Below are 25,675 nucleotides of genomic sequence, written 5' to 3' on the forward strand. Positions count from 1 at the left end.
CGGGGGGGGAGGGGGTGGAGGTGGATGAAGGAGGATGGGATAGGTGGGTTAAGTGGAGGGGGGAGGCGGGGGAGGGGGAGGGGGAGGAGAGAGAGGGAGCCTTGGCTATACACTGACCCAAGGACCGGGCTGGGGATCACCTGGCTCCTGAAATCATGCGAAACGTTGCCACATATTGGCTTTTTAATAATCTAATAATCTTTATTAGTGTCACAAGTAGGTTTGCATTAACCCTGCAATGAAGTTACTGTGAAAAGCCCCTAGTCGCCACATTCCGGTGCCTGTTCGGGTACACCGAGGGAGAATTCAGAATGTCCAATTCACCTAACAAGCACGTCATTTGGGACTTGTGGGAGGAAACCGGAGCACCCGGAGGAAACCCACCCAGACACGGAGAGACTGTGCAGACTCCGTACAGTGACCCAAGCGGCAATCGAACCTGGGACCCTGGCATTGTAAAGCAACAGTGCTAACGTACTGATTGTGGTTGTAAATGGCATGGAATTGGATAAGGAGTTTGAAATGGGGGGCAGTACATTTATTGGTTGTGGGGGGGGGGGGGGGGGGGGGGTTGTTGTTGCACCTCTTTGCTTTGTTGAGGCACTAGGTCTAGAACAGGCACAATGAACTGTGCTCCAGGTTGTATGAGGTGAATGCTGAGCTACTCTGACCTTCGACTGCGTTGGGTATGAGGAACGTTCGATCGGATGTGGATGGATCACTTGGCTCCTCGTCAAACAGTGGCACGCGATCTTTGACTCTCTACTTCAAGCTGAGGGGGGCACACATCTTGATGGATTCCACAGTGCAGCACTCGCTGCATTGGAGCGTCGGCTCTGTCCGTGAGCTCAAATCCTGGAGCGAGCCCTGAACCCCCACAACCTCCTGACCCAGAGGCTAGAGCGCTACTGACCCACACTACTGTCCGAATGTGTAAGTGCAGCCATGCCAAAAAGATTAGCGCAGCGTCTGACGCCTCTGTAGCCCGATTGTTGAGTGTTGTGGCTATTTTTCTTTCTCGATAGTGCCAGCCTGGAAGAGGCGGTGCCCATTCAGCCCATCAAGCCTGTTCCAACATTCAGTTACATCTATATCCTAACTCCGCCTGTTTGCCTTGGTTCCGTAACCCTTGATACCATAGCCTCACAAACGTCTGTCAATATTAGTTTCAAATCTTCACTTCATCCCCTGGCCGTAGCAGCTTTTTAGGGAGAGAATTCCAGATTTGCACTAAACTTGTGTGATGCTTCCAGACATTACCCTTGAACAGCATAGCTCTGTTTTAAAGTTTTTCCCCCAATTGGTCAATTCAAACACAAAACCCTTCAATCGTTTTAAACGCTCTCAGTAGTTCTCCTGTTCAAGTATTCCCTTTTGAAAGTTGCTATTGAATTTGCTTCCACCTCCCGTTCAAGCAGTGTATTCCAGATCATCAGAACTTGCACATTTCTCTTCATTGCTCATTTGCTTCTTTTGCAAATAATCTTAAATCTGTGATTTCTGGTTAGAAGATAGAACACACAGAACATACAGTGCAGAAGGAGGTCATTCGGCCCATCGGGTCTGCACCGACCCACTTAAGCCCTCACTTTAACCCTATCCCCGTAACTCAATAACCCCTCCTGAGCTTTGTGGTCACTAAGGGCAATTTATCATGGCCAATCCACCTAACCCGCACATCTTTGGACTGTGGGAGGAAACCGGAGCACCCGGAGGAAACCCACGCAGACACGGGGAGAACGTGCAGACTCCGCACACACACTGACCCAGCGGGGAATCGAACCTGGGACCCTGGCGCTGTGAAGCCACAGTGCTATCCACTTTGTGCTACCGTGCTGCCCCCAATCCTCTTGCCAGTGGAAACATATTCTCCTGATCTACCTCATGAGAACCCTTCATAATTTTTAACATTCTATTAAACCTTCCCTTAACCGTCCCTGCTTGAAAGGGAACAGTGGTAACTGGACCACAAGAAAGGAAGTCGAATGCATTATAAAAATTCTTTACTTCAGAAAACATTGAGGTAATAAAATTTGGCTTCAGACACCAGCAGCAGCGAAACACCAGCTCCTCATGGCTAAACGGAAAGCCTGTGTAAGCCCGTGCTCCCAATGACATCACACTTGCCTCCATACACCAAATCAAATAGGAAGATGCTTAGTAAAACACTATTAAAATACTCTAAACATGAACAACCCCAGCTTCCCTTATCCCAGTTAAAATTATTGTAAATGTGCCCTTTGCACATCCTTGACATCCTTTCTAAAGTGTGGTTCCCAGAATTGGCCACAGTGCACCTGCTAACATGTAACCAATGCTTCATTAGGGTTTAACTTCCATCCTTCTTGCTCCATGCCTCTACCAATAAAGCCAAGGATACCATATCAACATCCTGGGGATTCCTTGGCTACAAGAGGAGGTCAGAGGCTAGGAAGCCTGTCCACCACCTGGAAGGCACAAGTCAGGAGTGTAATGGAATCCTCTCCACTTGCCTGGGTGAGTGCAGCTTCAATGGGGCGGCATGGCAGCACAGTGGCTATCACTGTTGCTTCACAGCGCCAGGCTCCCAGGTGTGATTCCCTAAGAGCAGCAGATACGTGGGAACATCACCATCTGGAGGTTCCCCTCCAAGTCGCACGCCATCCTGACTTGGAAATATATCGTCGTTCCTTCACTGTCGCTGGGTCAAATTCCGGGAACTCCCTAACAGCACAATGGGTGTACCTACACCCCAGGGACTGCAGCGGTTCAAGAAGGCGGCTCACCACCACCTTCTGAAGGGCAACTAGGGATGGACAATAAATGCTGCCATCGCCAGCGACGCCCACATCCCGTAAAAATGAACTTAAAAAGTTCCACGCCTTGGCCAGTTCCTATTCTTAACCTATCTACTAATCTTTATCTCAGTAGACACAATCAGAAACCGTGGTCGATCACAGCAAGAGGCTCTCTCCTTCCGATCATTTCTCCCTTATGTACCCGGAGAGGTGCTGAATTTTGGTCGGAGAACTTAGCAGGCAACCGACTCTTTGGAAAATAGGAATCCAAATGGATAGACGAATAAAGGGACCTCAGGATATTGATTGACTAATCTTTCAAAGCAGCAACGCAGGGTAATAAAGCCATAATAAATCTGGCCTGTGTACTGAGATTCGTTTCTATAGGGATAGAATTGAAAAGCAACCAAGTTCTGTTAAACTTGTATAGAACCTTGGTTAGACCACACTTAGAATATGGTGGAAAGATAAAGGATTTAGAGACAACTATGCGAGTCGCCTCAACCACCTCATGTGGTTGCGGGTTCCACACTCTGAGCACTAGTGTTTCTCCTGAATTCCCTGTTGGATTTATTAGCGACTGTCTCATATTTATGGCCACTGGTTGTAGTCTTGCCCACAAGTGGGAGCAGTATCACTGTCTGCTCTGTCAAACTCATTCATAATCCTTGTATAATCACATGTAGCGTAGACTTCTGGATGACACAAAATGATTTATATCTTTAGGAAAATACATTTTCTCTTAAAATAAGCCGGCATTGAGATTGCTTTGCTGTTTATAATGCATAATGGGAAGCTATGGTTTCCCAGGGAACAGGCCACGATGAGTCAGGCCTATAACTCTCTCACCTACAGAGGAGATGATTTATTAGGTTTGATGGTGGCCTGTTTATCAAAATCATTACTTTCTTTTGTATCCTTCATGTCGGCGCTGATGACGTTTTACGTGATTGCATTGTGAATTAGAAATTTAAATGGGTTTATCTTGCTTTATCCGATATTTGGGCAATTACCGCTACAATTATCATACCCAGCGTGCTAGTGGATCACACAAGGCATTGCTTTCAGCTCGTCTTGTGTGGCCGTGACGTTTGTTTGTTGGGAACATAGCTTGAGGTTGAGCTGAGTTTGGCTGCAAAGTCAAGGCCATTGCCGAGCTGTGTCCTGCGGGGCAATTGGCGGACTAGGGAAACCGTGGTATAAGGGAAGTTGGTGCTGTCACAACCTCCGCGGGCGGGGGGGGTGGGGGGGGGGGGTGGCGGCGGCATCATGGTGTAGTTACCGCTGTAAAACAGCAGCCAATTTACATGCAGCAAACCCTCACAAACTACAATGCGATGATCTGTTTTATTTTTACGTGATTATTGATCCAAAAGCAGAGGAGGGAGGGGATCTATCCTCCTTCGAAGTTGTGCCATGCAATCTTCTGCTTCTACCTTGCTTTTAGGTCTCTTCCGAAGGACTTCACCTTTGACAGTGCAGCACTCTCGCAGTGCCGTACCGAAGCGCCGGCCTACATTTTGTGCTCAAATCTCTGAAGTCGATCTGAATCCGCAATCTTCTGAGGCAGAGGTGCTGTCACATGAGCCTGGGCCAACTGCATCACTCAACAGAAGCCCCCAGGGCAGTGCAGTGAAATGCTGCTGATATTAAGAAAAGGCCCATCACTGATCTACACGGACCAGAGGTTCGTAGGTTTGGTCACTAGGCCACGGGAGAGGTCACAGGGATGTTAGTTTGGATTTAACAGTCATGGGTTCAGCGAGGGATGATCACACCCATTTTAGGACTGCCTGCTTCTACTTCCAAAGTCCTCGCTATGCCTCTGCCTTGACCTATCTGAGCCATATTGACACCTGACAGCAGATTCTTTCAACTTCATTTCTTCTCTTTCTCTATTTGTCAGGGATGGGAGGGTGGCATTTATCTAACGGGGAACGGATGTGCCTGTATCCATTGACGTTTAGAAGAAGAATGAGAGGTGGGCCGGGATCTACCAGCCTCCTCACGTCCGACTTGTTTGTGTGTAGGGTGTCTCACAGGCGTTCCGGGGCCCCTAGGTGGTCGGGCTCTGGACAAGGTGGTTCGCTGGCACCCCCGATGTCACCTGACACTGTCAGCTGGGTGGCATCTTGCCTGTGCCAGGGATCGGGCCCGGAGGCGCGCTGCCCTTAGGAGGCCCTTACGCATTCCTGTTGTAATGATATACTTTTAAACGCAAACATAGATTGAGGGCCGAGTTGATTACGGCAGCGAGTTGCTGAGCTGATTGAAATGAAAATGAAACGAAAATCGCTTCTTGTCACAAGTAGGCTTCAAATGAAGTTACTGTGAAAAGCCCCTAGTCGCCACATTCCGGCGCCTGTTCGGGGAGGCTGGTACGGAAATTGAACCGTGCTGCTGGCCTGCCTTCAAGGCCAGCGACTTAGCCCTGTGCTAAAGAGCCCCTGGGTTTGAGTTGTGGTCCTCGTTGAGTCAGCTGATCTCAGCCAGGGTTGGCTGATGGGCAAAGTCCATTTGACTTCAGAAAGGAAACATCGGGTGGACTTTCTGATCCTGCATAATGCCAAGACCCCCCCCCCCCCCCCCCCCCCACACTCCCAAGTAGGGAGTTTTGTTGGATACAACCATTGGATCTGGTTTTATTAGTTTATCATGTGGTAAGCCACACCATTAAATGACCTCCGAGCGCACTTTGTCTCGGATTAAGCATAAAGATTGGACCTCAGGCGAGGGGCTGGATGGCTACTCTGGATCCACAAGAGCCATCACTGAAAGACGAGAAAGAAGGAGGTGCTAAAACTCCCTCAACAATGGAGTATGATTGATATTCTATCCATGCCTGGAAATGCAGACAGGTTTCAAAAACAAAATGGTGTAGTAAATGACATGCCAGATGCTCTTCATTTAATTCTAATTACTGTAATGTAGGTCTTACATGGAGATTAGTAGTTACATCTGCTCAGATTCATCTGTCATTTGCCAGGATTTGGATTTTTGTTTGCATTTAGAACTTCATTAATGCTGGTGTCCAATCGAGACCCAATGAGCTGCGCCCACGTCCTGGTAACCACTGAAACCGGCTCCCGTCTAGCATGAGGGCCCCCTCCTAGGGTAGCAGTGTGGAAGGAATATTTAATAGTGGGATGAAGTAATGGATTGTTCCTCCGAAATCCTGGTGGATAATGGCAGTGAGGGCAGGGGTTTGTGAGGAAAAACTTGCACTTCTAAAACCCCTTTCACAACCTCCGCATGCCCCAATGCACTTTAGATCCATTGATCTACTTACGAAATAGGAGCAGGAGGCCTCGAGCCTACTCCGCCATTCAATGTGGTCATGGCTGATCTTCTTATGGACTCAGCTCTACTGACCTGCCCGCTCACCATAACCTTTTATTTCTTTACTGTTCAAAAATCTATCTATCTTTGCCTTAAAATCGTTCAACGAGTTAGCCTCAACTGCTTCACTGGGCAGGGAATTCCACAGATTCACAACCCTTTGGGTGAAGTAGTTCCTCCGCAACTCAGTCCTAAATCTGCTCCCCCTTGTTTTGAGTGAAGACATTTCTCATCATTTCATCCTTGAATGATCCTCCTCTTACCCTGAGGCTCCTCCCTGTTCTAGATTCCCTGTTCGAGAAACAGCCTCTGTGTTTACGCTGTCGCGCACCTTCAGATAGGAAACACAGCAGCCAATTTGTGCATAGTAAGCTCCCAGTGAGCCACACCACCAGATAATCTGTTTTTAGTTTTTGGTTGGAGGATAAATCAGGGCCAGGCAATGGATACGATTTAATGGAAATGAAACCGAGACCAGTGCCGAATGCATGCAGCCGGGTGTTTCCTGGCACTTGCAGCGCCGAGGATGACCCCACTATTAAATGGGACTCTGCTTCAGGAACGCCCCCCCCCGCCGAGGGTGCACATAGTCCCGTTTCCTACACTGACACCCCAACCTCTAAACCCCACCCATTGCAACCTCCAGAGCCTCAGCTCACCAATAAGGGGCCATCGAGCCCCCTGCACCCCACCTCGTAAGGGCAGGGCAACCCCAGGCCCGATCCCTGGCACGGTAACGATGCCAGCTGGGCACTACCCGCCTCGCATCCTGGCAGCTGGGTGACAGTGCCAGGGCGGCACCCGGGTGGCACTGCCGGGGTGCCAGTGCCACGGTGCCTGGGTGACATCAGGAGGGGGTGGGGAGGAGGGGGGGGGGAAGCCAAGGTACCACCTTGCCCAGAGCCCCATCACCCAGGGGCCTCTGATCCCCCCCTCCAACCCCCGTCAAGTGTTGTTCCGCTTGGTCCGCGTTTGTGGAAACCAGTGCCAAACAGTGCCCACTCGGAGGGCTCCGTTAGTCCCGGGGGCTGGGTAGATCCACCGTGAGCTAACCGCTCACTTGAATATGCGAGTCCAGGTCCCGACTTCAATGGTTGGGATCCAGATCACGACGCCTCGCGAGACGTACCGGCCTCGTCGTGTCCCGAGTTGGGCGCAGCCGAAGATTATGCCACTTGTCTCCTTGTGGAAATAGTTCCATGGAATATTTTCTGTTCACCTGGGGGGGGGGGGGGGTGGCGGTGGCGGAGTGTAGCTCATTTATAAATCTCAAATGAAGGATGACACATCTGACAGAGCAGTTCTCCCTCAGTACTGCATTGGAATATCAGCCTAGCCATTATGCTCAAGTCAGAGAAGTGCCCTTGAACTCTCAACCTTCTGACGAGGGCAAGAGCGTGATTTATAAAAAGTTTCTGCAGAGACAATTTGATCTTTAATTTGCCTTGTTATCTGTTGTCTTCTGTGTTTCAACCTAGTTCTGCAGGATCATTTGGACACTCAATTCAATGGTTTACTGAGAAAAGGCACACAAGGTGGGGCATGGAGCCTGTCTTATTTCATTGTACGCTTTTGAAGCAACAAATAAGTTGCACATAGTGTGTTTTTAATTCATGGGCCAGCCCATCCCTAATTGTCCAGGAACTGAGTGGCATTTCCGAGTCAACCACATCGCTTTGGACCTGGAGTCACATGTAGGCCAGACCAGGGTAAGGGCGGCAGATTTCCTTCCCTAAAGGACATCAGTGAGCCAGACGGGCTTGTATGAAAATTGACGATGGTTTCATGGTCATCGTTGGACTTTTAATTCCAGATTTTTGCATTGAATTCAAATTTTGCCACCTGTCCTGGCGGGGATTTGAACCCGGATCCCCAGAGCATTACTCTGGGTCTCTGGATTGCGAGTCCAGTGACACGACCACGACACCGCCGCATAGCCTGAGATCTGCATAACATCAATGTGATTTTTATCAGCTGTTCCAGATCTTTGGTAGTTGTCGGCACGAGATTTAACCACCGGTTACTCCTGATTTGTTACCTGTGCTTTAATTTCTTAATCCCCACTGCAGTATGAGTTTTGAGCATTTGTTATCCTAGTTTATGACCTCATCTGATTAGATTCTTGCCTTCCAGTTGGTCTTAAACGTATTCATTTTTCTCCGTCTAAACACCATGACGTTTATTGGCAGTTTAGAACAAAAACAAATGCATTCGCAAACCAGCTTCATAAGGGCCGTTGGGAGCCTACTAAGGGGATGGATGGGTATTAAAAGGTTTGTTTGTCCATAAGCAAGGATTTATTTATGAACCTCTGTGGGGCCCTTCTCATTCCATCAGCTGTGCTCTGTTGATTCAAATTCAAAATCATCACCTTGGTACTCAAATCCTTCCATGGCCGAGGGCGGCACAATAGCACAGTGGTTAGCAATGCTGCTTCACAGCTCGGAGTCCCAGGTTTGTTTCCCGGCTTGGGTCACTGTCTGTGCGGAGTCTGTACGTTCCCCCCGAGTCTGCGTGGGTTTCCTCCCACAAGTCCCGAAAGACGTGCTGTTAGGTAATTTGGACATTCTGAATTCTCCCTCTGTGTACCCAAACAGGTGCTGGAATGTGGCGACTAGGGGCTTTTCACAGTAACCTCATTGCAATGTTAATGTAAGCCTACTTGTGACAATAAAGATTATATATTATTGTTACTACTGTCCTTTCTCCGTCACCAGCCACAACCTTCGAGGAACTTCCTTTATGCCTCCATTGGCAGCTGTGCCTTCAGCCAACCGGGCTCTAAGCTCTGGAATTCCATCCGCAGTCCTCAGTTCCTTCCTCTCTCTCTTTTTCCCCCCTTCACGATGCTCCTTAAAACCGTTGACTATGTTTTTGACCATCTGTCCTAATACTACCTCACGTGGTTCAGATGTCCAACTGTTGTCTGACAATGCCCCTCTGGTGTGTCTTGGGATGTTATAGGGGCTACTGGACTTTGAATGTTTTACATCATTAAGTGAGAGAGTTCTGTGAGAAGGTGCAACAAGCAATTGGGAAGACAAATGGTCTGTTGGCTTTTGTGGTGAGAAGATTTGAGTACAGGATTGGAGGTGTCTTGCTGCAATGTTGTGGAGCCTCGGCGAGATCACACCTGGAGTAGGGTGAACTGTTTGGTCTCTATCTAAGGAAGGACATACTTCCCATAGATCGAGTGCAGTGAAGGGTCACCAGACAGATTCCCGGGATGGAAGGACTGCCCTGTGAGGCAAGATTGAGGAGATCGGGCCTGTACTCTCTAAAGTTTAGAAAAATGAGACGTGACCTCATGGAAACACACAAAATTCTTACAGGGTTCGACAAGGTAGATGCAGGAGGGTCATTTCTTCCGAATGAGAGGAAGTTGGGGTGGGGGTGGGGGGGGTGGGGTGGGGGGGGGGTCTAGAACCAGGTTCGCAGCCTCAGAATAAGAAGTAGGATATTTATGACTTTGAGAGGAGGAATTTCCTCACTAAGAGTACCGTGAATCTTTGGAATGCTATATCCCGGAAGGCTATGGAAACTCAGTCATTGAATATGTTCAAGACAGGATGGATAGATGCTTAGATATTAAAGATCTCGAGGGATAAGGGGATAGTGGGGGGGCGGGAATGGCGTCGAGGTAGTGATCTGTTGGAATGGGCGGGGCAGGCTCTGGCGGCTGAATGGCCTATTGACATTTTCTCTGTTCCTATGAAGTATACACTGGGAGCTCCAGTCGTGTTTGCACTCTGGGTCTCCATGTCTCTCTTGCACTGCAGAGACTAGCTTCCGCCTGGCAGCCCGAGCTTGGGACAGGAAGTCATGACGCTCGCTCTTCCAGTAAAAGTCCCTCTTTTTTAATTTGATGTCTGCCCATGCGTTGGTATACGGGAGCCCAGGAACAGGCGCCAAAGCAAACGAGGCTTATTAAGAAATATAGAGCGATAAACAATCCAGCAAGAAAGATGTGATGATCTTTTGTGTGTGTTTTTATTAAAGTTTACAATTCTCACATCAGTCAATGTAACTAGATAATGTGTGAGCTTACGGGAAAAGGTAATGAGCTCCAGTATTTTTTAAAAAATGTCCACCTGGATGGATCATGAATAATGTTGGTTGACTTGACGGTGTATAATGCTGCTTGCAACAAGAAGGGTGATTTAATTGTCAGCAGTGAAATGTTGACAGGCATCTATCTCTTTAAATTCAAAGGTGCAGTGAAAAGATAGGGGCCGGGATTCTCCCTTTTGGGAACTAAGTCCCCACGCCCGCCGGAAAAAGGGGGAGAATCACTCTGGACGTTATCCAGGGGGCAAGCAGGACCCCGGCATGCGTCCCCGCAGCTCTGGCTGCTGGCGGGGCCCTGCTGTCCAGACTGTGCGGCGCATGTGTGCAGCGGCCCACCTTGGTGTGGGCACCGGCGACGTGGCGGAGCCACACAGAGGGCCCGCGCGGAATAAGGTAGGTCCCCCCCCATATCGCGATGGTCTGCCGATCGATGGCCCCCGATCGCGGGCCTGGCCACCGCTAAGGTGTCGTCCGTCCCCCCGGAGTCAGATTCCCCCTGCCCCCCCCACCAGGACGCCACCAGGAACTCGGGAAGGTGCTTTTGGAATATACTGGATTCTTGGGCGGGATTTTCCGACCCTCCGCGACGGAATTGCGCCTGGCGCGGGGGGGGCAGAGAATAGCCGTTCGCGCCGGAAATCCGGCGCGACGGTGCTTCAGCGATTCTCCGCGGACCCGCCAGTTGCGCGTGTTCGACATGGCGCCGGTCGGGGGCCGTTGGAAGACGCCCCCGTGACAATTCTCCGCGGTCAACCGGCCGAACCGCCGCCGGCGTGGTTTACATGTGGTACCACCCGGCGGGAGCTCGAACCCGCGGCCACGGTGGCGGTCCTGGTGGGGGGTGGGGGGAATCTGACTCCGGGGGGGAGGAGCCTCAGCAGTGGCTAGGCCCGTGATCGGGGGCCACCGATCGGCGGGCCATTGCGATCTGCGGGGGACCTTCCATTTACCTGAGGAAGGAGCAGTGCTCCGAAAGCTAGTGATTTGAAACAAACCTGTTGGATTTTAACCTGGTGTAAGACTTCTTGCTGTGCTCACCCCAGTCCAACACTGGCATCTCCACATCATGAAGAGAATGAAGCCCTGAGCTTGCGCATGCATCCAGAGTTTTTGGGGTGTGTTGTTTCCATGGGTGTTACAGAGAGCTCATTTTTAACCATCATCATTGGGCGGGCAGCAGCTGCGCGTATCCCCTCTAACAAAAATTTAATTTGAGTATCCAATTAATTTTTTTCTAATTAAGGGGCAATTACCCGCGGCCAATCCACCCACCCTGCACATCTTTGGGTTGTGGAGGTGAAACCCATGCAGACACGGGGAGAATGTGCAAACTCCACACGGACAGTGACCCGGGGCCGGGATCGAACCTGGGTCTTCAGCGCCGTGAGGCAGCAGTGCTAACCACTGTGCCGCCATGCCGTTGACCTGTTCTCTCTCTGTCACTATAGATTTACAGTGAAAACTGAGGCAAGAAATAAATAACCAGAGAACATTAGAGTAATGCCACTGGCAATGGATCTCAGAATTACTTCCTTGTCGGCTTATTTACCTTCACCGTAAGAGAATGGGCAGCACGGTAGCACAGTGGTTAGCACTGTTGCTTCACAGCTCCAGGGTCCCAGGTTCGATTCCGGCTTGGGTCACTGTCTGTGCGGAGTCTGCATGTTCTCCCCGTGTCTGCGTGGGTTTCCTCCGGGTGCTCCGGTTTCCTCCCACAAGTCCCGAAAAACGTGCTGTTAGGTGAATTGGATATTGTGCTTGTTGGGATACCTCAGGCCAAATACCCCCCCCCCCCCCCCCCCCCCCCCTCTCCCCTGCCCCCAAAACCAAGCTGCAACTCTTCTCCCTTGCCAAACACACCCGACAAGAACAGTGCATCTGGGGATTTATGATCCGGTTCCATTCCGCGCCCCAACCTCTACGTGGGCAGGCAAAGGCTTTATTGAGACACGAATGTCTCCAGGGCCTCTGGTGACACCATTCAGGCCTCACTACGATTTTTAACATGCGTTCGGCCCCAGATGTCCACTTCGCCAGGGCTACGGGCTCTCACGAGGGGCCGCGGAGGTAAGTACGTTTAATTGGTTTTATTTGGAAGGTTTCCTCGTGGGCCACAAGAAGAAGGAAAACTCCATCAGGCCCCAGAACGAAACCTTGGATCTCCCTGCCCTCGGCTTCCTGACATACCCCGCACACCGCCACGCTTTCTCTGACTACTGGGGACGTTTTCCATGGACACAGAGGGCATTACAATTTATTAATCCCATGCCAGCTACCTTGTTGCCTCACCTGAGCAGCATTGCTGATTTCAAGACCGTCTTGCATTTGGGCCTTGCTGACTGGGGACTGACTCGAGACTGCTCATACTCGGCAGCTCCATTGAAGATAGTTTTAGTTTTAAAACCTGTTAATTGCTGCCGCAGCTTTTTAACGAATGATTTGTAAAACTTGTGTGTTTATTTTTAGCTACTTTCCAGAAAGCCAGGCGGCTCCAGCATTGAAGTATGTGGATCAGCTCGCTGTGGCGCAGATAATTCATCAGGTATGGTTAAACCCTCACTTTATAAATGCTGTAGCAGCTCATTTAACTCCGGGGCCCATCCAATCCTTAAAAGGATTCTGTTTCAGCACATCAGGCGCATGCATGGCTTTTCTAAGTGGTTTGTGATGATGCTATATTTATATGTGATTTACCTTTCTTTCGGCATAATGGATCATGAAATCGAGCTCGAGAGTCGGCCTGGTCTGCCTGTCCCACTGGGCTGTGAGACCCTCAAAGCTCCTTTGACCTCGCAAATCGCTGCCCATCTCCAACCTCCCGTCTTTCTGCAAATTTATTGAGCGTGCCGTCGCCTCACAAATCCGTGCTGATCTTCACTGCAATTCTGTGTTTGGACTCCTTCCAATCAGTTTTCTGCTCTTCCCACATCACATCAGTGAGGTAGTGCCTTAAGCAAAGTCAATGAATGGATTTGACATGACCGGTGAACTTTCCCTTCCTGACCTGCCAAGTTCCGCACACATGAGTGAGGCCTCAACCGGGACCTGGGATTCATGTCGCATTACATTCATCCCCCACCATCTGGCCTGCGAAATCCTACCAACTGTCCTGGCTTGACACAATTCACACCTCTTTAACCTGGGGTTACCCCATCTCTGGATCTGTAAGGATTTAATCACCTGCTAATGCTCACATTCCTAGCATTGTCTGGCATCTTTGAATCTGTCCATATATATGTTTCTGGAACAGACCTCTTCATTCACCTGAGGAAGGAGCAGCGCTCCGAAAGCTAGTGACATCGAAACAAACCTGTTGGACTTTAACCTGGTGTTGTAAGACTTCGTACTGTGCTCACCCCAGTCCAACGCCGGCATCTCCACATCAGACCTGCCTCAGCCATTGACATGGTCGAGCACCCTGACCTCCTCTCCGGTGCCGCTCCCTCATTGTCTGGCTGAATAGAACAGTTCCCAGGACATCCGCGATACCCCCCCCCCGCTCCTCTTCAAAAAAAGGGAAAGTGCCATGGAATGGGATTGTTCCTGTCCACCTTTATCAACTCGCGGGAAGGATTTGCTCGGGACTACGAACCCCGAGTGTCAGCTGAGACTATGTACTCCTGTCCCTGGAGTGGGGCTTGAGCCCATACCCTTCTGCCTCAGGGGTGGGAAAGCTACCTCTGAGCCGCTGCTGACACCCGTTCGCTGTTGCCACTGTTTGAAGCTGGTGGCGTTCTGGCCCCTGCTTGAGGAGGTTGCGGATGCTAGTCCCACTCCAGAGCGTTTAGACCGGCACTTGAGCGCAGTAGTGTGGGAGTGCCGCACTGTCAGAGAACTGGATCATGATCTGAAGAGCTGGAGGAAAAAGGCCGACGAGTGGCGCGTGGTATACTGCCCTTGCGGACAGCCAGCACAGACACGGTGGGCCGAACGACCGCCCTCTGTGCTGTAACTATTGCCCCTGTGCCGTGACCAGCGTTCCTCCATCTGGCAATGTTGCTCAAAGCGTCTGGTGTTGGTGCCTCCAGTGATTGTGGGGCATTTTCTGAATTTCCCCCACTTTTACCGACGTGACGGTCTCTGCGAATCACGATTGGCGCTTTCGGATGACGTATGAGTGCAAACCACACCTCCGACACTCGGTAAATAAAATGACGATTGGCTCAGATCAATACTGGTCGATTAAATTACCAGCCAGATGTTCAGTTTGACAAAATGCAGATGAATCACAAAAGTAGGAGATTAAAAAAGTGGCAGCAGGCAATGGGGGAGCAGCGCCCGGGGGAGGGGAAGGGGGGATGGGGAGTAGTGCCTGGGAGGAAGAGGGGGACAGCAGGGACGGGGTGGAGAGAGGGGGGAGGGGGGGGGGGGGGGGGAGACCTCAAACCCTGCCGGGCATGTGCGAGTGGGGTTTGGAAAGAATTGGGGGGGGGGGGGGGGGGTTTCTCGAAGTACAGAGCGATTTGCTCGCAGAAGAAATCACTGCACTTTTGCAGTAATTCAATTGTACTTGAGGTTGCTTGGGGCCATTCCGCCACGACGTGACGAGACGCTCTCAAAATGCAAGCCTTTCTTTCAAGAAGGTAACGGCGTTGAGGACGGGTATAGATTTTACTGTCTGCCAGAATGGTGCAGGTTGATCTAAAGTACGTGTTAAATCTTTTGCTCCTACTTGAAAACGTTGACTCCGGGGCTTTGCAGGTCTTTGACTGGCAGTTCCACCTCGGGGAGAATAATTTATGTGCCCAGCAAATGGAAGATTGAAAATCTGAGACATCTTGTGTGACAGAGGCTCCCAGAGGTTCTCGCAGCTTTCCAGTGACCCAACCCGCTGGAAAATGCCACTTGCTTAAAATTCTCTCTTCACGGCTGGATCATCCGGTAAATGAAATGAACAGCAGACCAGGCGAGGTGTCGATATATTTTCATAAGCAAGAGTGAAGATAGTAATAAATTGCACAGCCTTGCGGAATAGCATTCTCGCTGTTACTGTGCTGTGGCGCGCAGGGAATTGGAGATGGCAGTAAACTGTGTATCGGGGCAGTCCAGTGTCAAAGTTGCTTTTGGAATCTTAAAAAGCTGCCAGCAGACACTGCATTCGACTGGGGCTTATGATGTGTTAGCAGGTTAAAGGGCTTCAGCCTGGGGCATTCAATTAGTTTGACTGGAAGCCCACTTACCAAACATGTTATTGAGCCTTGGGTCGGCTTGACCGCTTGCCGATTAATATTATTCTTAAACGCCCGAATGACACTTCGATAGTTTAGTTCAACCCACCACATTTATATAGACTGCAAGCCATAATCCATCTGTATTAACAACTAAAATCAGAATTTCTGGTTGTACCATCTTAAGGGTTTGTTTTGGCAGAAATTGCCATATCTGCTCACTGATGATAAGAATTCACGTTGGCACAGAATAGGTCCATGTAAACCAGCGACCTCAACCGAGGGCACCAGAAGCATGGCAACACCGTCCCCTGCTATATAATCGTTCCTTTACTGTCACTGGATTAAAATCCTGGGCCTCTCTTCCGTATGTTTACCTACACCACATGGATTGTAACACAGGAACATAGGAACACAGGGATTAAGAGCAGAGGTGGGCAGCTCAGCCCCTCGGGGCTGCTCCACCATTCAAACCGATCATGGCTGATCTCTTCCTGGTCTCAAATCCACCTCCTTGCATGTTCCCCATATAATGATTTCAGATCAGATTCCACCGCACTATGGGGCAGTGAGTTCCACAAATTCACCACCCTCTGCGAGAAGTAGTCCCTCCTTATCTCAGTTTTAAATCTACTGCCTAACGGTTCATGAAGGAGCTCACCCATCACCCTCTCAAGGGTGGGCAAAACGCGCTAGCCCAGCGAGCAATGCCCACATCCCAGGGAAGAATAAAAGTTCCTAAAGAGATCAAAGTTAGAGCTAGTGCAGTGGTTGGTGTTTTAAGTTTGAACAGTTACCACACATGGAAATAGTTCAAAGTTAGCATTATTTTTAAAAAAGAAACGGAAGACTTGCATTGTGCAGCATCTTCTATGAATAAAGGACATCGCAAAATGCCAGGGTAGTTCAGTGGTTAGGATTGTTGCTTCACAGCTCCAGGGTCCCGGGTTCGATTCCCGGCTTGGGTCACAGTCTGTGCGGAGTGTGCACGTTCTCCCCGTGTCTGGGTAGGTTTCCTCCGGCTGCTCCGGTTTCCTCCCACAAGTTCCTAAGGACGTGCTTGTTGGGTGAATTGGGCATTCTGAATTCTCCCTCTCTGTACCTGAACAGGTGCTGGAGTTTGGTGACTAAGGGATTTTCACAGTAACTTTGTTGTAGTGTTAATGTAAGCCGACTTGTGGCAATAATAAAGATTATTATTATTATTATTAAATGCTTTGAAGTGTTAGTGACTGTGTTATGGCCAGGGTTTAGAAATCTCCAAAGTATGTTATGGAGTTCACCTGACCTACAACTGTTTATCGATTTTGGTTACGATGAACACAAGGGCCTGCCTTTCAGGTGTTATTCAACAGAGGCCTTTGGCGCTTTTAATCAAAAAACAAGCTTTATTCTGCGAATTTAGTTAACAGTTTTATAAACACACGCAGTAAGAATTTTTATCAACTACAAATATAAAGACCCCACGCAGCTACAGTAATCTATTTATAACCCTTAATGAATTCCCCCTTAACTGTTCCAATTCAATAACAAAATCCAGGTAACCCCGTTTCAAAGGTGTGACCCAGCACACCGCACTCTTACTGGTATAAGACATGTTATGGATACTCTGTTCCCCTTTCCAAACAGCAGGTTTGAATTCCTTCCAGAAAGCAATTGTCTCTTTTAAGTTACCAAGTAGTCTGGAAACAGCTTTTAAAATGAAGATAGAAAAACACTTCTTTCAACCTGTGCAGTTCAAAACCAACTCCAAACTCAAAAGCGAAAGTAAAAACTCATAGAGCCACAGCCCAGCTCCACCCACACAATGACATCACTGAATCCCTGTGATAAGACAAAAACATTTCTTAAAGGGACACTCCCATGGCAACTGTTACGACGTAGGAAACACAGCAACCAATTTAAGCAGTTTTGAACATTCGCCCCCTCTACACTGGGTACGGAGCACTTGTTACATAGTATTACCCAGTTATGCCAGCCATCATGTTGCTCACACGAGCGATGCCCACTATCATTGGACAATTTAGAATTATATTTCAATCAAGAGGGGTTGTACTTCGCTCAATTCGAGATTCTAGTTGTTTGGCAGTACAAGACGTGAGTATTGCTGAAGAAAGATTTATTTTTGTCGAAACCTTTTGGCTTTCAGTCATCGGAACAATTCACGCCAACACCACACGTAAAGGGAACAACAATTTGTACTATATGAGGAGAGAGTAGTAGAGGCGATGCCATGGAAAATGCATCGGTTCTTGGGTGACTAGAGGTTCGTCACATTGTTACGTGGTGTTCTCTGCAGCTCAGTTGCGAGCGCTGCCACCTGAGTCAGTAGGCAGGGCTTCAAAATCTATTCTCGAGGCTTGAGCACAAAATCTAGGCTGACACTGGGGTACTGACGGCCTGCACACTGTCAGAGATGCTGTCTTTCAGGTGAGATGTTGAACCGAAGATCCCACAACGCTATTCCAAAGAGCAAAGAAGTTCTGCCCGACGTCCTGACCAATATTTATCCCTGATTCAACAGCAGGTCAATAAAAGCAGCAATTGCTGGAAATGGGCAGCAGGCTTGGCAGCACTCGTTCTGATGGAATGTCACAGACCTGAAATGTTAACTCTGTGTCTCTGTCCGCAGAAGCTGCCTGCCCTGTGGAGTATTCCCAGCATTTTCTGTATTAACCATTCCCAGCATTTTCAGAATTCCCCTCTTGACTTAAAACAGCTTAACTGAACATGGGAGCTTGCTGTGCATAGATTGGCTGGCACCGGGCTGGCAGGACCCGTCCAATGTTTTACAGTATACTGAGTCTTTGAACTCATGATAGAAACCACAGCATAAAGAGCCAACCGAGTGTGGCAGGATTGTTTGTCCAGTCAAAAGCAGTGAACAGAGAATAGATACATTATACAGTTGAAATAATATGCATAAAACCAATCCAACCACTTTATCGTAGTCTCCAAGTGTTACTGAAGGAAAGATTGCCCTGTCTTAAGCATTATCACCGTAAACCTTCATTCCGTCTGCCACTGATGCACAGTGGCAGCAGTGTGCCCTCCACAAGATGTACTGCAGCGACGCACAACTTCTTTGGCTGCATCTTCCAAACCTGTGACATCGACTACCTATAAAGACGGGGACAGCAGATACGGGGGGGATGTCACCACTTGCAAGGTCCCCTCCAAGGCGCACGGCATCTTCACTTGGAAATAAATCGCCGACCCTCCACTGTCGTTGAGTCAAAGTCCTGGAACTGCCTCCCTCGCGGCGCTGTGGTTGTACCCACACCGCCTGTGCTGCAGTGGAGTCTTGAAGGCAGTTCGCCGCCACCATCACCGTGCAATCAGGGGATGGGCAGTAGGTGCTGGCTTCACCGTCAACACTCTCGCCCCATGAACAAATTGGCCTTTTGTGGAATTAGTGTATGCAACCGGGAAAAAAAAACTTCCCGCGCTCGAGTGTTCCACCTCATGATGCCCTGGTCATGAAGCATCAGGGATGGCAGTCGTTGAGAAAACACATGGAATGTTATGAATATTTTGCCTGCTCCTCCGATAATTGATCACATTCAGTCAGCCAGGTTGTATCTTGGATTACTGGGTGACCCCAAAGAATTAATTGCCCCCCCAACTTCCTAGTTCCTAATTCAACTAATTCTTTTCTGTCACTTGCTAAAAATAATTTTAATATTAAGAGAAGCCAGCCTTTCCTTCAGTAATGGTTGGGTAACAGTTTGAAATGATGCCTTTAGAGAAAACTGTATAAATTGGAAGGGGTGAATGAATTTAATAAGATTTGGGGACTGTTTTGACAGTTGAATATAATTGCATTCCATGGCACCTCCAGGCTGAAGGTTTTCTTCAATCTTAAGTTCAGTTCATTGCATTAATGTGGATTCATCAATAATGGAAACTGATGGAGCCTTATGACATTCTCTATGGCTGCTGCTTTTCCTGTATTACAACAGTGAATACACTTCAGAGTAGCTTTAACCCGTGAAGCGCTTTGGGACGTCCTGAGAACAAAGAACAAAGAAAAGTACAGCACAGGAACAGGCCCTTCGGCCCTCCAAGCCCGCGCCGACCATGCTGCCGACTAAACTACAATCTTCTACACTTCCTGGGTCCGTATCCCTCTATTCCCATCCTATTCATGTATTTGTCAAGATGCCCCTTAAATGTCACTATTGTCCCTGCTTCCACCACCTCCTCCGGCAGCGAGTTCCAGGCACCCACTACCCTCTGTGTAAAAAAAACTTGCCTTTTACATCTCCTCTAAACCTTGCCTCTCACACCTTAAACCTGTACTTCCTAGTAATTGACCCCTCTACCCTGGGGAAAAGCCTCTGACTATCCACTCTGTCTATGCCCTTCATAATTTTGTAGACCTCTATCAGGTCGCCGCTCGACCTCCGTCGTTCTAGTGAGAACAAACCGAGTTTATTCAACCGCTCCTCATAGCTAATGCCCTCCATACCAGGGAACATTCTGTTAAATCTCTTCTGCACCCTATCTAAAGCCTCCACATCCTTTTGGTAGTGTAGCGACCAGAATAGAACACTATACACCAAGTGTGGCCTAACTAAGGTTCTATATAGCTGCAATATGACTTGCCAATTCTTATACTCAATGCCCCGGCCAATGAAGGCAAGCATGCCGTATGCCTTCTTGACTACCTTCTCCACCTGTGATGCCCCTTTCAGTGACCTGTGGACCTGTACACCTAGATCTCTCTGACTTTCAATACTCTTGAGGGTTCTACCATTCACTGTATATTCCCTACCTGCATTAGACCTTCCAAAATGCATTACCTCACATCTGTCCAGATTCATCTCCATCTGCCATCTCTCCGCCCAAGTTTCCAAACAATCTAAATCCTGTTGTATCCTCTGACAGTCCTCATCGCTATCCGCAATTCCACCAACCTTTGTGTCGTCTGCAAACTTACTAATCAGACCAGTTACATTTTCCTCCAAATCATTTATATATACTGCAAACAGCAAAGGTCCCAGCACTGATCCCTGCGGAACACCACTAGTCACAGCCCTCCAATTAGAAAAGCATCCTTCCATTGCTACTCTCTGCCTTCTATGACCTAGCCACTTCTGTATCCACCTTGCCAGCTCACCCTGATCCAGTGTGACTTCACCTTTTGTACTAGTCTACCATGAGGGACCTTGTCAAAGGCCTTACTGAAGTCCATATAGACAACATCCACTGCCCTACCTGCATCAATCATCTTTGTGACCTCTTCGAAAAACTCTATCAAGTTAGTGAGACACGACCTCCCTTTCACAAAACCATGCTGCCTCTCACTAATACCTCCATTTGCGTCCAAATGGGAGTAGATCCTGTCTCGAAGAATTCTCTCCAGTAATTTCCCTACCACTGACGTAAGGCTCACCGGCCTGTAGTTCCCTGGATTATCCTTGCTACCCTTCTTAAACAGAGGAACAACATTGGCTATTCTCTAGTCCTCCGGGACATCACCTGAAGACAGTGAGGATCCAAAGATTTCTGTCAGGCCTCAGCAATTTCTTCTCTCGCCTCCTTCAGTATTCTGGGGTAGATCCCATCAGGCCCTGGGGACTTATCTACCGTAATATTTTTCAAGGCGCCCAACACCTCGTCTTTCTGGATCTCAATGTGACCCAGGCTATCTACACACCCTTCTCTAGACCCAACATCCACCAATTCCTTATCTTTGGTGAACACTGATGTAAAGTATTCATTTAGTACCTCGCCCATTTCCTCTGGCTCCACACATAGATTCCCTTGCCTATCCTTCAGTGGGCCAACCCCTTCCCTGGCTACCCTCTTGCTTTTTATGTACGTGTAAAAAGCCTTGGGATTTTCCTTAACCCTATTTGCCAATGGCTTTTCGTGAACCCTTCTAGCCCTCCTGACTCCTTCCTTAAGTTCCTTCCTACTTTCCTTATATTCCACACAGGCTTCGTCTGTTCCCAGCCTTTTAGCCCTGACAAATGCCTCCTTTTTCTTTTTGACGAGGCCTACAATATCTCTCGTTATCCAAGGTTCCCGAAAATTGCCGTATTTATCCTTCTTCCTCACAGGAACATGCTGGTCCTGAATTCCTTTCAACTGAAACTTGAAAGCCTCCCACATGTCAGATTTTGATTTACCCTCAAACATCCGCACCCAATCTAGGTTTTTCAGTTCCCGCCTAATATTGTTATAATTAGCCTTCCCCCAATTTAGCACATTCACCCTGGGACCACTCTTATCTTTGTCCACCAGCACTTTAAAACTTACTGAATTGTGGTCACTGTTCCCGAAATGCTCCCCGACTGAAACTTCTACCACCTGGCCGGGCTCATTCCTCAATACCAGGTCCAGTACAGCCCCTTCCCTAGTTGGACTGTCTACATATTGTTTTAAGAAGCCCTCCTGGATGCTCCTTACAAACTCTGCCCCGTCTAAGCCCCTGGCACTAAGTGAGTCCCAGTCAATATTGGGGAAGTTGAAGTCTCTCATCACAACAATCCTGTTGTTTTTGCTCTTTTCCACAATCTGTCTACCTATCTGCTCCTCTATCTCCCGCTGGCTGTTGGGAGGCCTGTAGTAAGCCCCCACCATTGTGACTGCACCCTTCTTATTCCTGATCTCTACCCATATAGCCTCACTGCCCTCTGAGGTGTCCTCCCGCAGTACAGCTGTGATATTCTCTCTAACCAGTAGCGCAACTCCGCCACCCTTTTTACATCCCCCTCTAGCCCGCCTGAAACATCTCAATCCTGGAACGTTTAGCTGCCAATCCTGCCCTTCCCTCAACCAGGTCTCTGCAATGGCAACAACATCATAGTTCCAAGTACTAATCCAAGCTCTAAGTTCATCTGCCTTACCCGTAATGCTCCTTGCATTAAAACATATGCACTTCAGGCCACCAGACCCGCTGTGTTCAGCAACTTCTCCCTGTCTGCTCTGCCTCAGAGCCACACTGTCCCTATTCCCTAGTTCTCCCTCAATGCTCTCACCTTCTGACCTATTGCTCCCGTGCCCACCCCCCTGCCATACTAGTTTAAACCCTCCCGTGTGACACTAGCAAACCTCGTGGCCAGGATATTTCTGCCTCTCCAGTTTAGATGCAACCCGTCCTTCTTATACAGGTCACACCTGCCCCGGAAGAGCTCCCAGTGGTCCAGATAACGGAAACCCTCCCTCCTACACCAGCTGTTTAGCCACTTGTTTCGCTGCTGTATCTTCTTATTTCTAGCCTCACTGGCACGTGGCACGGAATAATCCTGCGATTACAACCCTAGAGGTAGCAGAGGCGCTAGATAAGTGCAAGTTCTCTTATGCTTGGCGCTGGGAATTGTGCTGTCATTTTGGGAACAGTAAAGTTTCATAAAAACAGGGAAACATAAACTGTTTTAGCGATGTTGGTTGCGGGATTAAGATTGGCCAGAAAGACAGGGGAAACTCTCGTGCTCTTCAAATGGTGGCTGTGAGAATGCTCGCGTTAATCAGATCGGAAAGCGGTTTAACGCCTCACTCTGTCGGTGCAGCACTCGCTACGCTGAGATTCTGAGCTCAATGGCGGGATTTCCAGGTCTCGCCCACCGTGGGTATCGGCGCGGGCAGGGCGGGAAATCTAACGGACCAGTAAAAGGTCCATTGAGTTCGGACGGGGCTGAGACTCCAAGTCTCAGAAATGGGTCTTGAACCCCCCGCCCCCCCCGCTCGCCGCCTTCTGACCCAAGGCGAGAGTGTGACTACTTCAGCTAAATGCCAAAGCATCTGCTTTTCAACTTCATCGTAACCTGGAGTCCCCGAGATATGATGGCCTCAAACACGTAGCAGGGAATTGAGTAAATGTAGTGCAAATGTAAGACTTCATGACCACCGTAGAAGGCTGTGGAGGCTAAATCGCTGAGTGTCTTTTAAGACAGAGATAGATAGGTGCTTGATTAACAAGGGGATCAGGGGTTATGGAGAGAAGGCAGGAGAATGGGGATGCGAAAAATATCAGCCGTGATTGAAAGGCAGATCAGACTCGATGGGCCGAGTGGCCTAATTCTGCTCCTATACCTTATGGTCTTATGTCTCAGAATAGAAATTTAATTTATTATTTTCACACACGGTGGGTGAACCAGGCATTTACTGTCCCAAGATGTTTGTTCGACCACTTCTGAGGGCATGACGGACATAAATAGAAGCAGCAGATGGCCCTTCGAGCCTGCTCCGCCATTCATTATGATCATGGATGATCATCAAGTTCAATGCACTGATCCCGTCTTCCAAGTGTAGACGATGGGACTGAAGGCATGAGTAGGCCAGGCCGGGTCCCTTCCCTGAGGGACTTGAAGGAATGAGCTGGTTTCTTTCCTTCGGTCGTTCCTTCACCGGCCCTCGTATCCCGTGATTCCCTAACAGCCCAAAGACCTGTCGATCCCAGCCTTGGATAACAGTGAATGGTGAGCATGAACAGCCCCCTGGGCTGGAGAATTCCAAAGAATCGCAACCCTCTTTTGAGTGAGGGAAGTTGCTTTTTGTTTCCGTCCGAAATGGCCGCCTCTTTACCCTGAGCTTGAGTCGCCAAGTTTCAGGCTCTCCAGCCAGGGGAGATTCAACCTCGCTGTCAACCCTGTCAAACCCGCTCAAATTCCTACACCTTTCAGTGAGATCATCTCCCATTCTTATAAACTGCAGAGAATTATAGGCCCTTTCTACTCAGTTCTTCCTCTTGGGACAGTCCTTAGCTTTCCAGGAATAAATCTCGTGAACATTCTTTGAAAAAAAAAATTTTTAGTGTACCCAATTCATTTTTCCCAATTAAGGGGCAATTTAGCGTGGCCAATCCACCTAGCCTGCACATCTTTGTGTTGTGGGGGCGAAACCCACGCAAACACGGGGAGAATGTGGTCGAACATGGGGAGAATACTTGGGGGCTGGTTTAGCACAGGGCTAAATAGCTGGCTTTTAAAGCAGACCAGTGCAGGCCAGCAGCACGGTTCAATTCCCGTACCAGCCACCCCGAACAGGCGCCGGTATGTGGCAACTAGGGGCTTTTCACAGTGACTTCATTTGAAGCCTACTTGTGACCATAAGCGATTTTCATTTCATTTTCATTTCATTTCATTTTCATGTGCAAACTCCACACGGACAGTGACCCATGGCCGGGATCGAACCCGTGAACATTCTTTACAACCCCCTGAGGCAGTAGAACGTTCCTTGGGTACAGAGACCAAAACTGCACGCACCATTCCAGGTGTCGTCTCACAAAGACCCCGTACATTTGTGGCAAGACTTCCTTACTCTTGCACTCCAACACTCCAGCAACTAAGGCCATCGTACCCATTGCCTTCTACTTGCTAGCTGCGTCTGCTTGTTAACTTGCTGCATTGCTTCCGAAAGGACACCCAATCCCCTCTTTTCACCAACATTTAATAGTCCTACCGTTTTAAACAAAAAGGTTTTCTTTCTGCTCTTTACACAAGAGTGAATGTGTAACCTCACTCTTACTCCATCTGCCACCTTCTTGCTCCCACACTTAGCCTGCCTCTACTCCTTTGCAGATTGCTCGTGCCTTTTTCACAGCTCACTTTGCCACCTAGCTTCGCGTTGTCAGCAAACTTGGATACATTACACTCCATCCCTTCATTGATATATCTATTAAATAGCTGAGGCCCCTAGCTCTGACCCTTGTGGCACCCAGATAGTTAGAATCTGAAAATGACCCACTTATTCATAGATTCATAGAATCCCTACAGTGCAGAAGGAGGCCATTCGGCCCATCTAGTCTGCACCGACCCTATCTAGGCCAAATCCCCCGGCCTATTCCTGCAACCCCACCCTAAGGGGCAATTTAGCATGGCCAATCGACCTACCCTGCACACCTTTGGACTGTGGGAGGAAACCGGAGCACCCGGAGGAAACCCGCGCAGCCGCAGGGAGAAAGTGCAAACCCACACAGACGGCCGCCCGAGGCCGGAATCGAACTCTGGGTATGGCTCTGTGAAGCAGCGGTGCTAGCCACCGTGCCACCCACTTGTGTCCAATCTCAGTCTTCTTTCCTTTAACCGGTCTTCAAGCCACGCTAATTTATTATCACCAATCCTGTAACCCTGCATCTTGCCAGGTAGATTTAAGGGAGGAGAGAGAGTGAGAGAGAGATGGAGACAAAGATGATTAGGGAGCGAATTGCAGAGCTTGGGGCCCAGACAGTCGGAGGCATGGCCACTAATGGTGGGGAAAAGGAAATCGGGGCCAGGGGGGAAGGGGGTGGGTTCCAAATGGGAGTACATAAAATATACACGCATTAAGCACGCCCATTTATTAACTTCATGCAAGGCCTTGTCCCACCAAGAT

General features: G+C 49.0%; 1 protein-coding gene across 2 annotated transcripts in view; it reads left to right on the plus strand.

Annotated features, from left to right (window-relative positions):
* Nucleotides 1-25,675, plus strand: part of pigk (phosphatidylinositol glycan anchor biosynthesis, class K) — a 229,411-nt gene that overhangs the window by 74,612 nt on the left and 129,124 nt on the right. For both annotated transcript variants that reach the window (XM_072510417.1, XM_072510416.1), the window contains exon 10: nt 12,651-12,726. In XM_072510417.1, coding sequence (XP_072366518.1) covers nt 12,651-12,726 — 76 coding nt within the window. The remainder of the gene's footprint in view (nt 1-12,650; nt 12,727-25,675) is intronic.

The sequence above is a fragment of the Scyliorhinus torazame genome, chromosome 7, assembly GCF_047496885.1.
Source record: "Scyliorhinus torazame isolate Kashiwa2021f chromosome 7, sScyTor2.1, whole genome shotgun sequence".
NCBI lineage: Eukaryota > Metazoa > Chordata > Chondrichthyes > Carcharhiniformes > Scyliorhinidae > Scyliorhinus > Scyliorhinus torazame.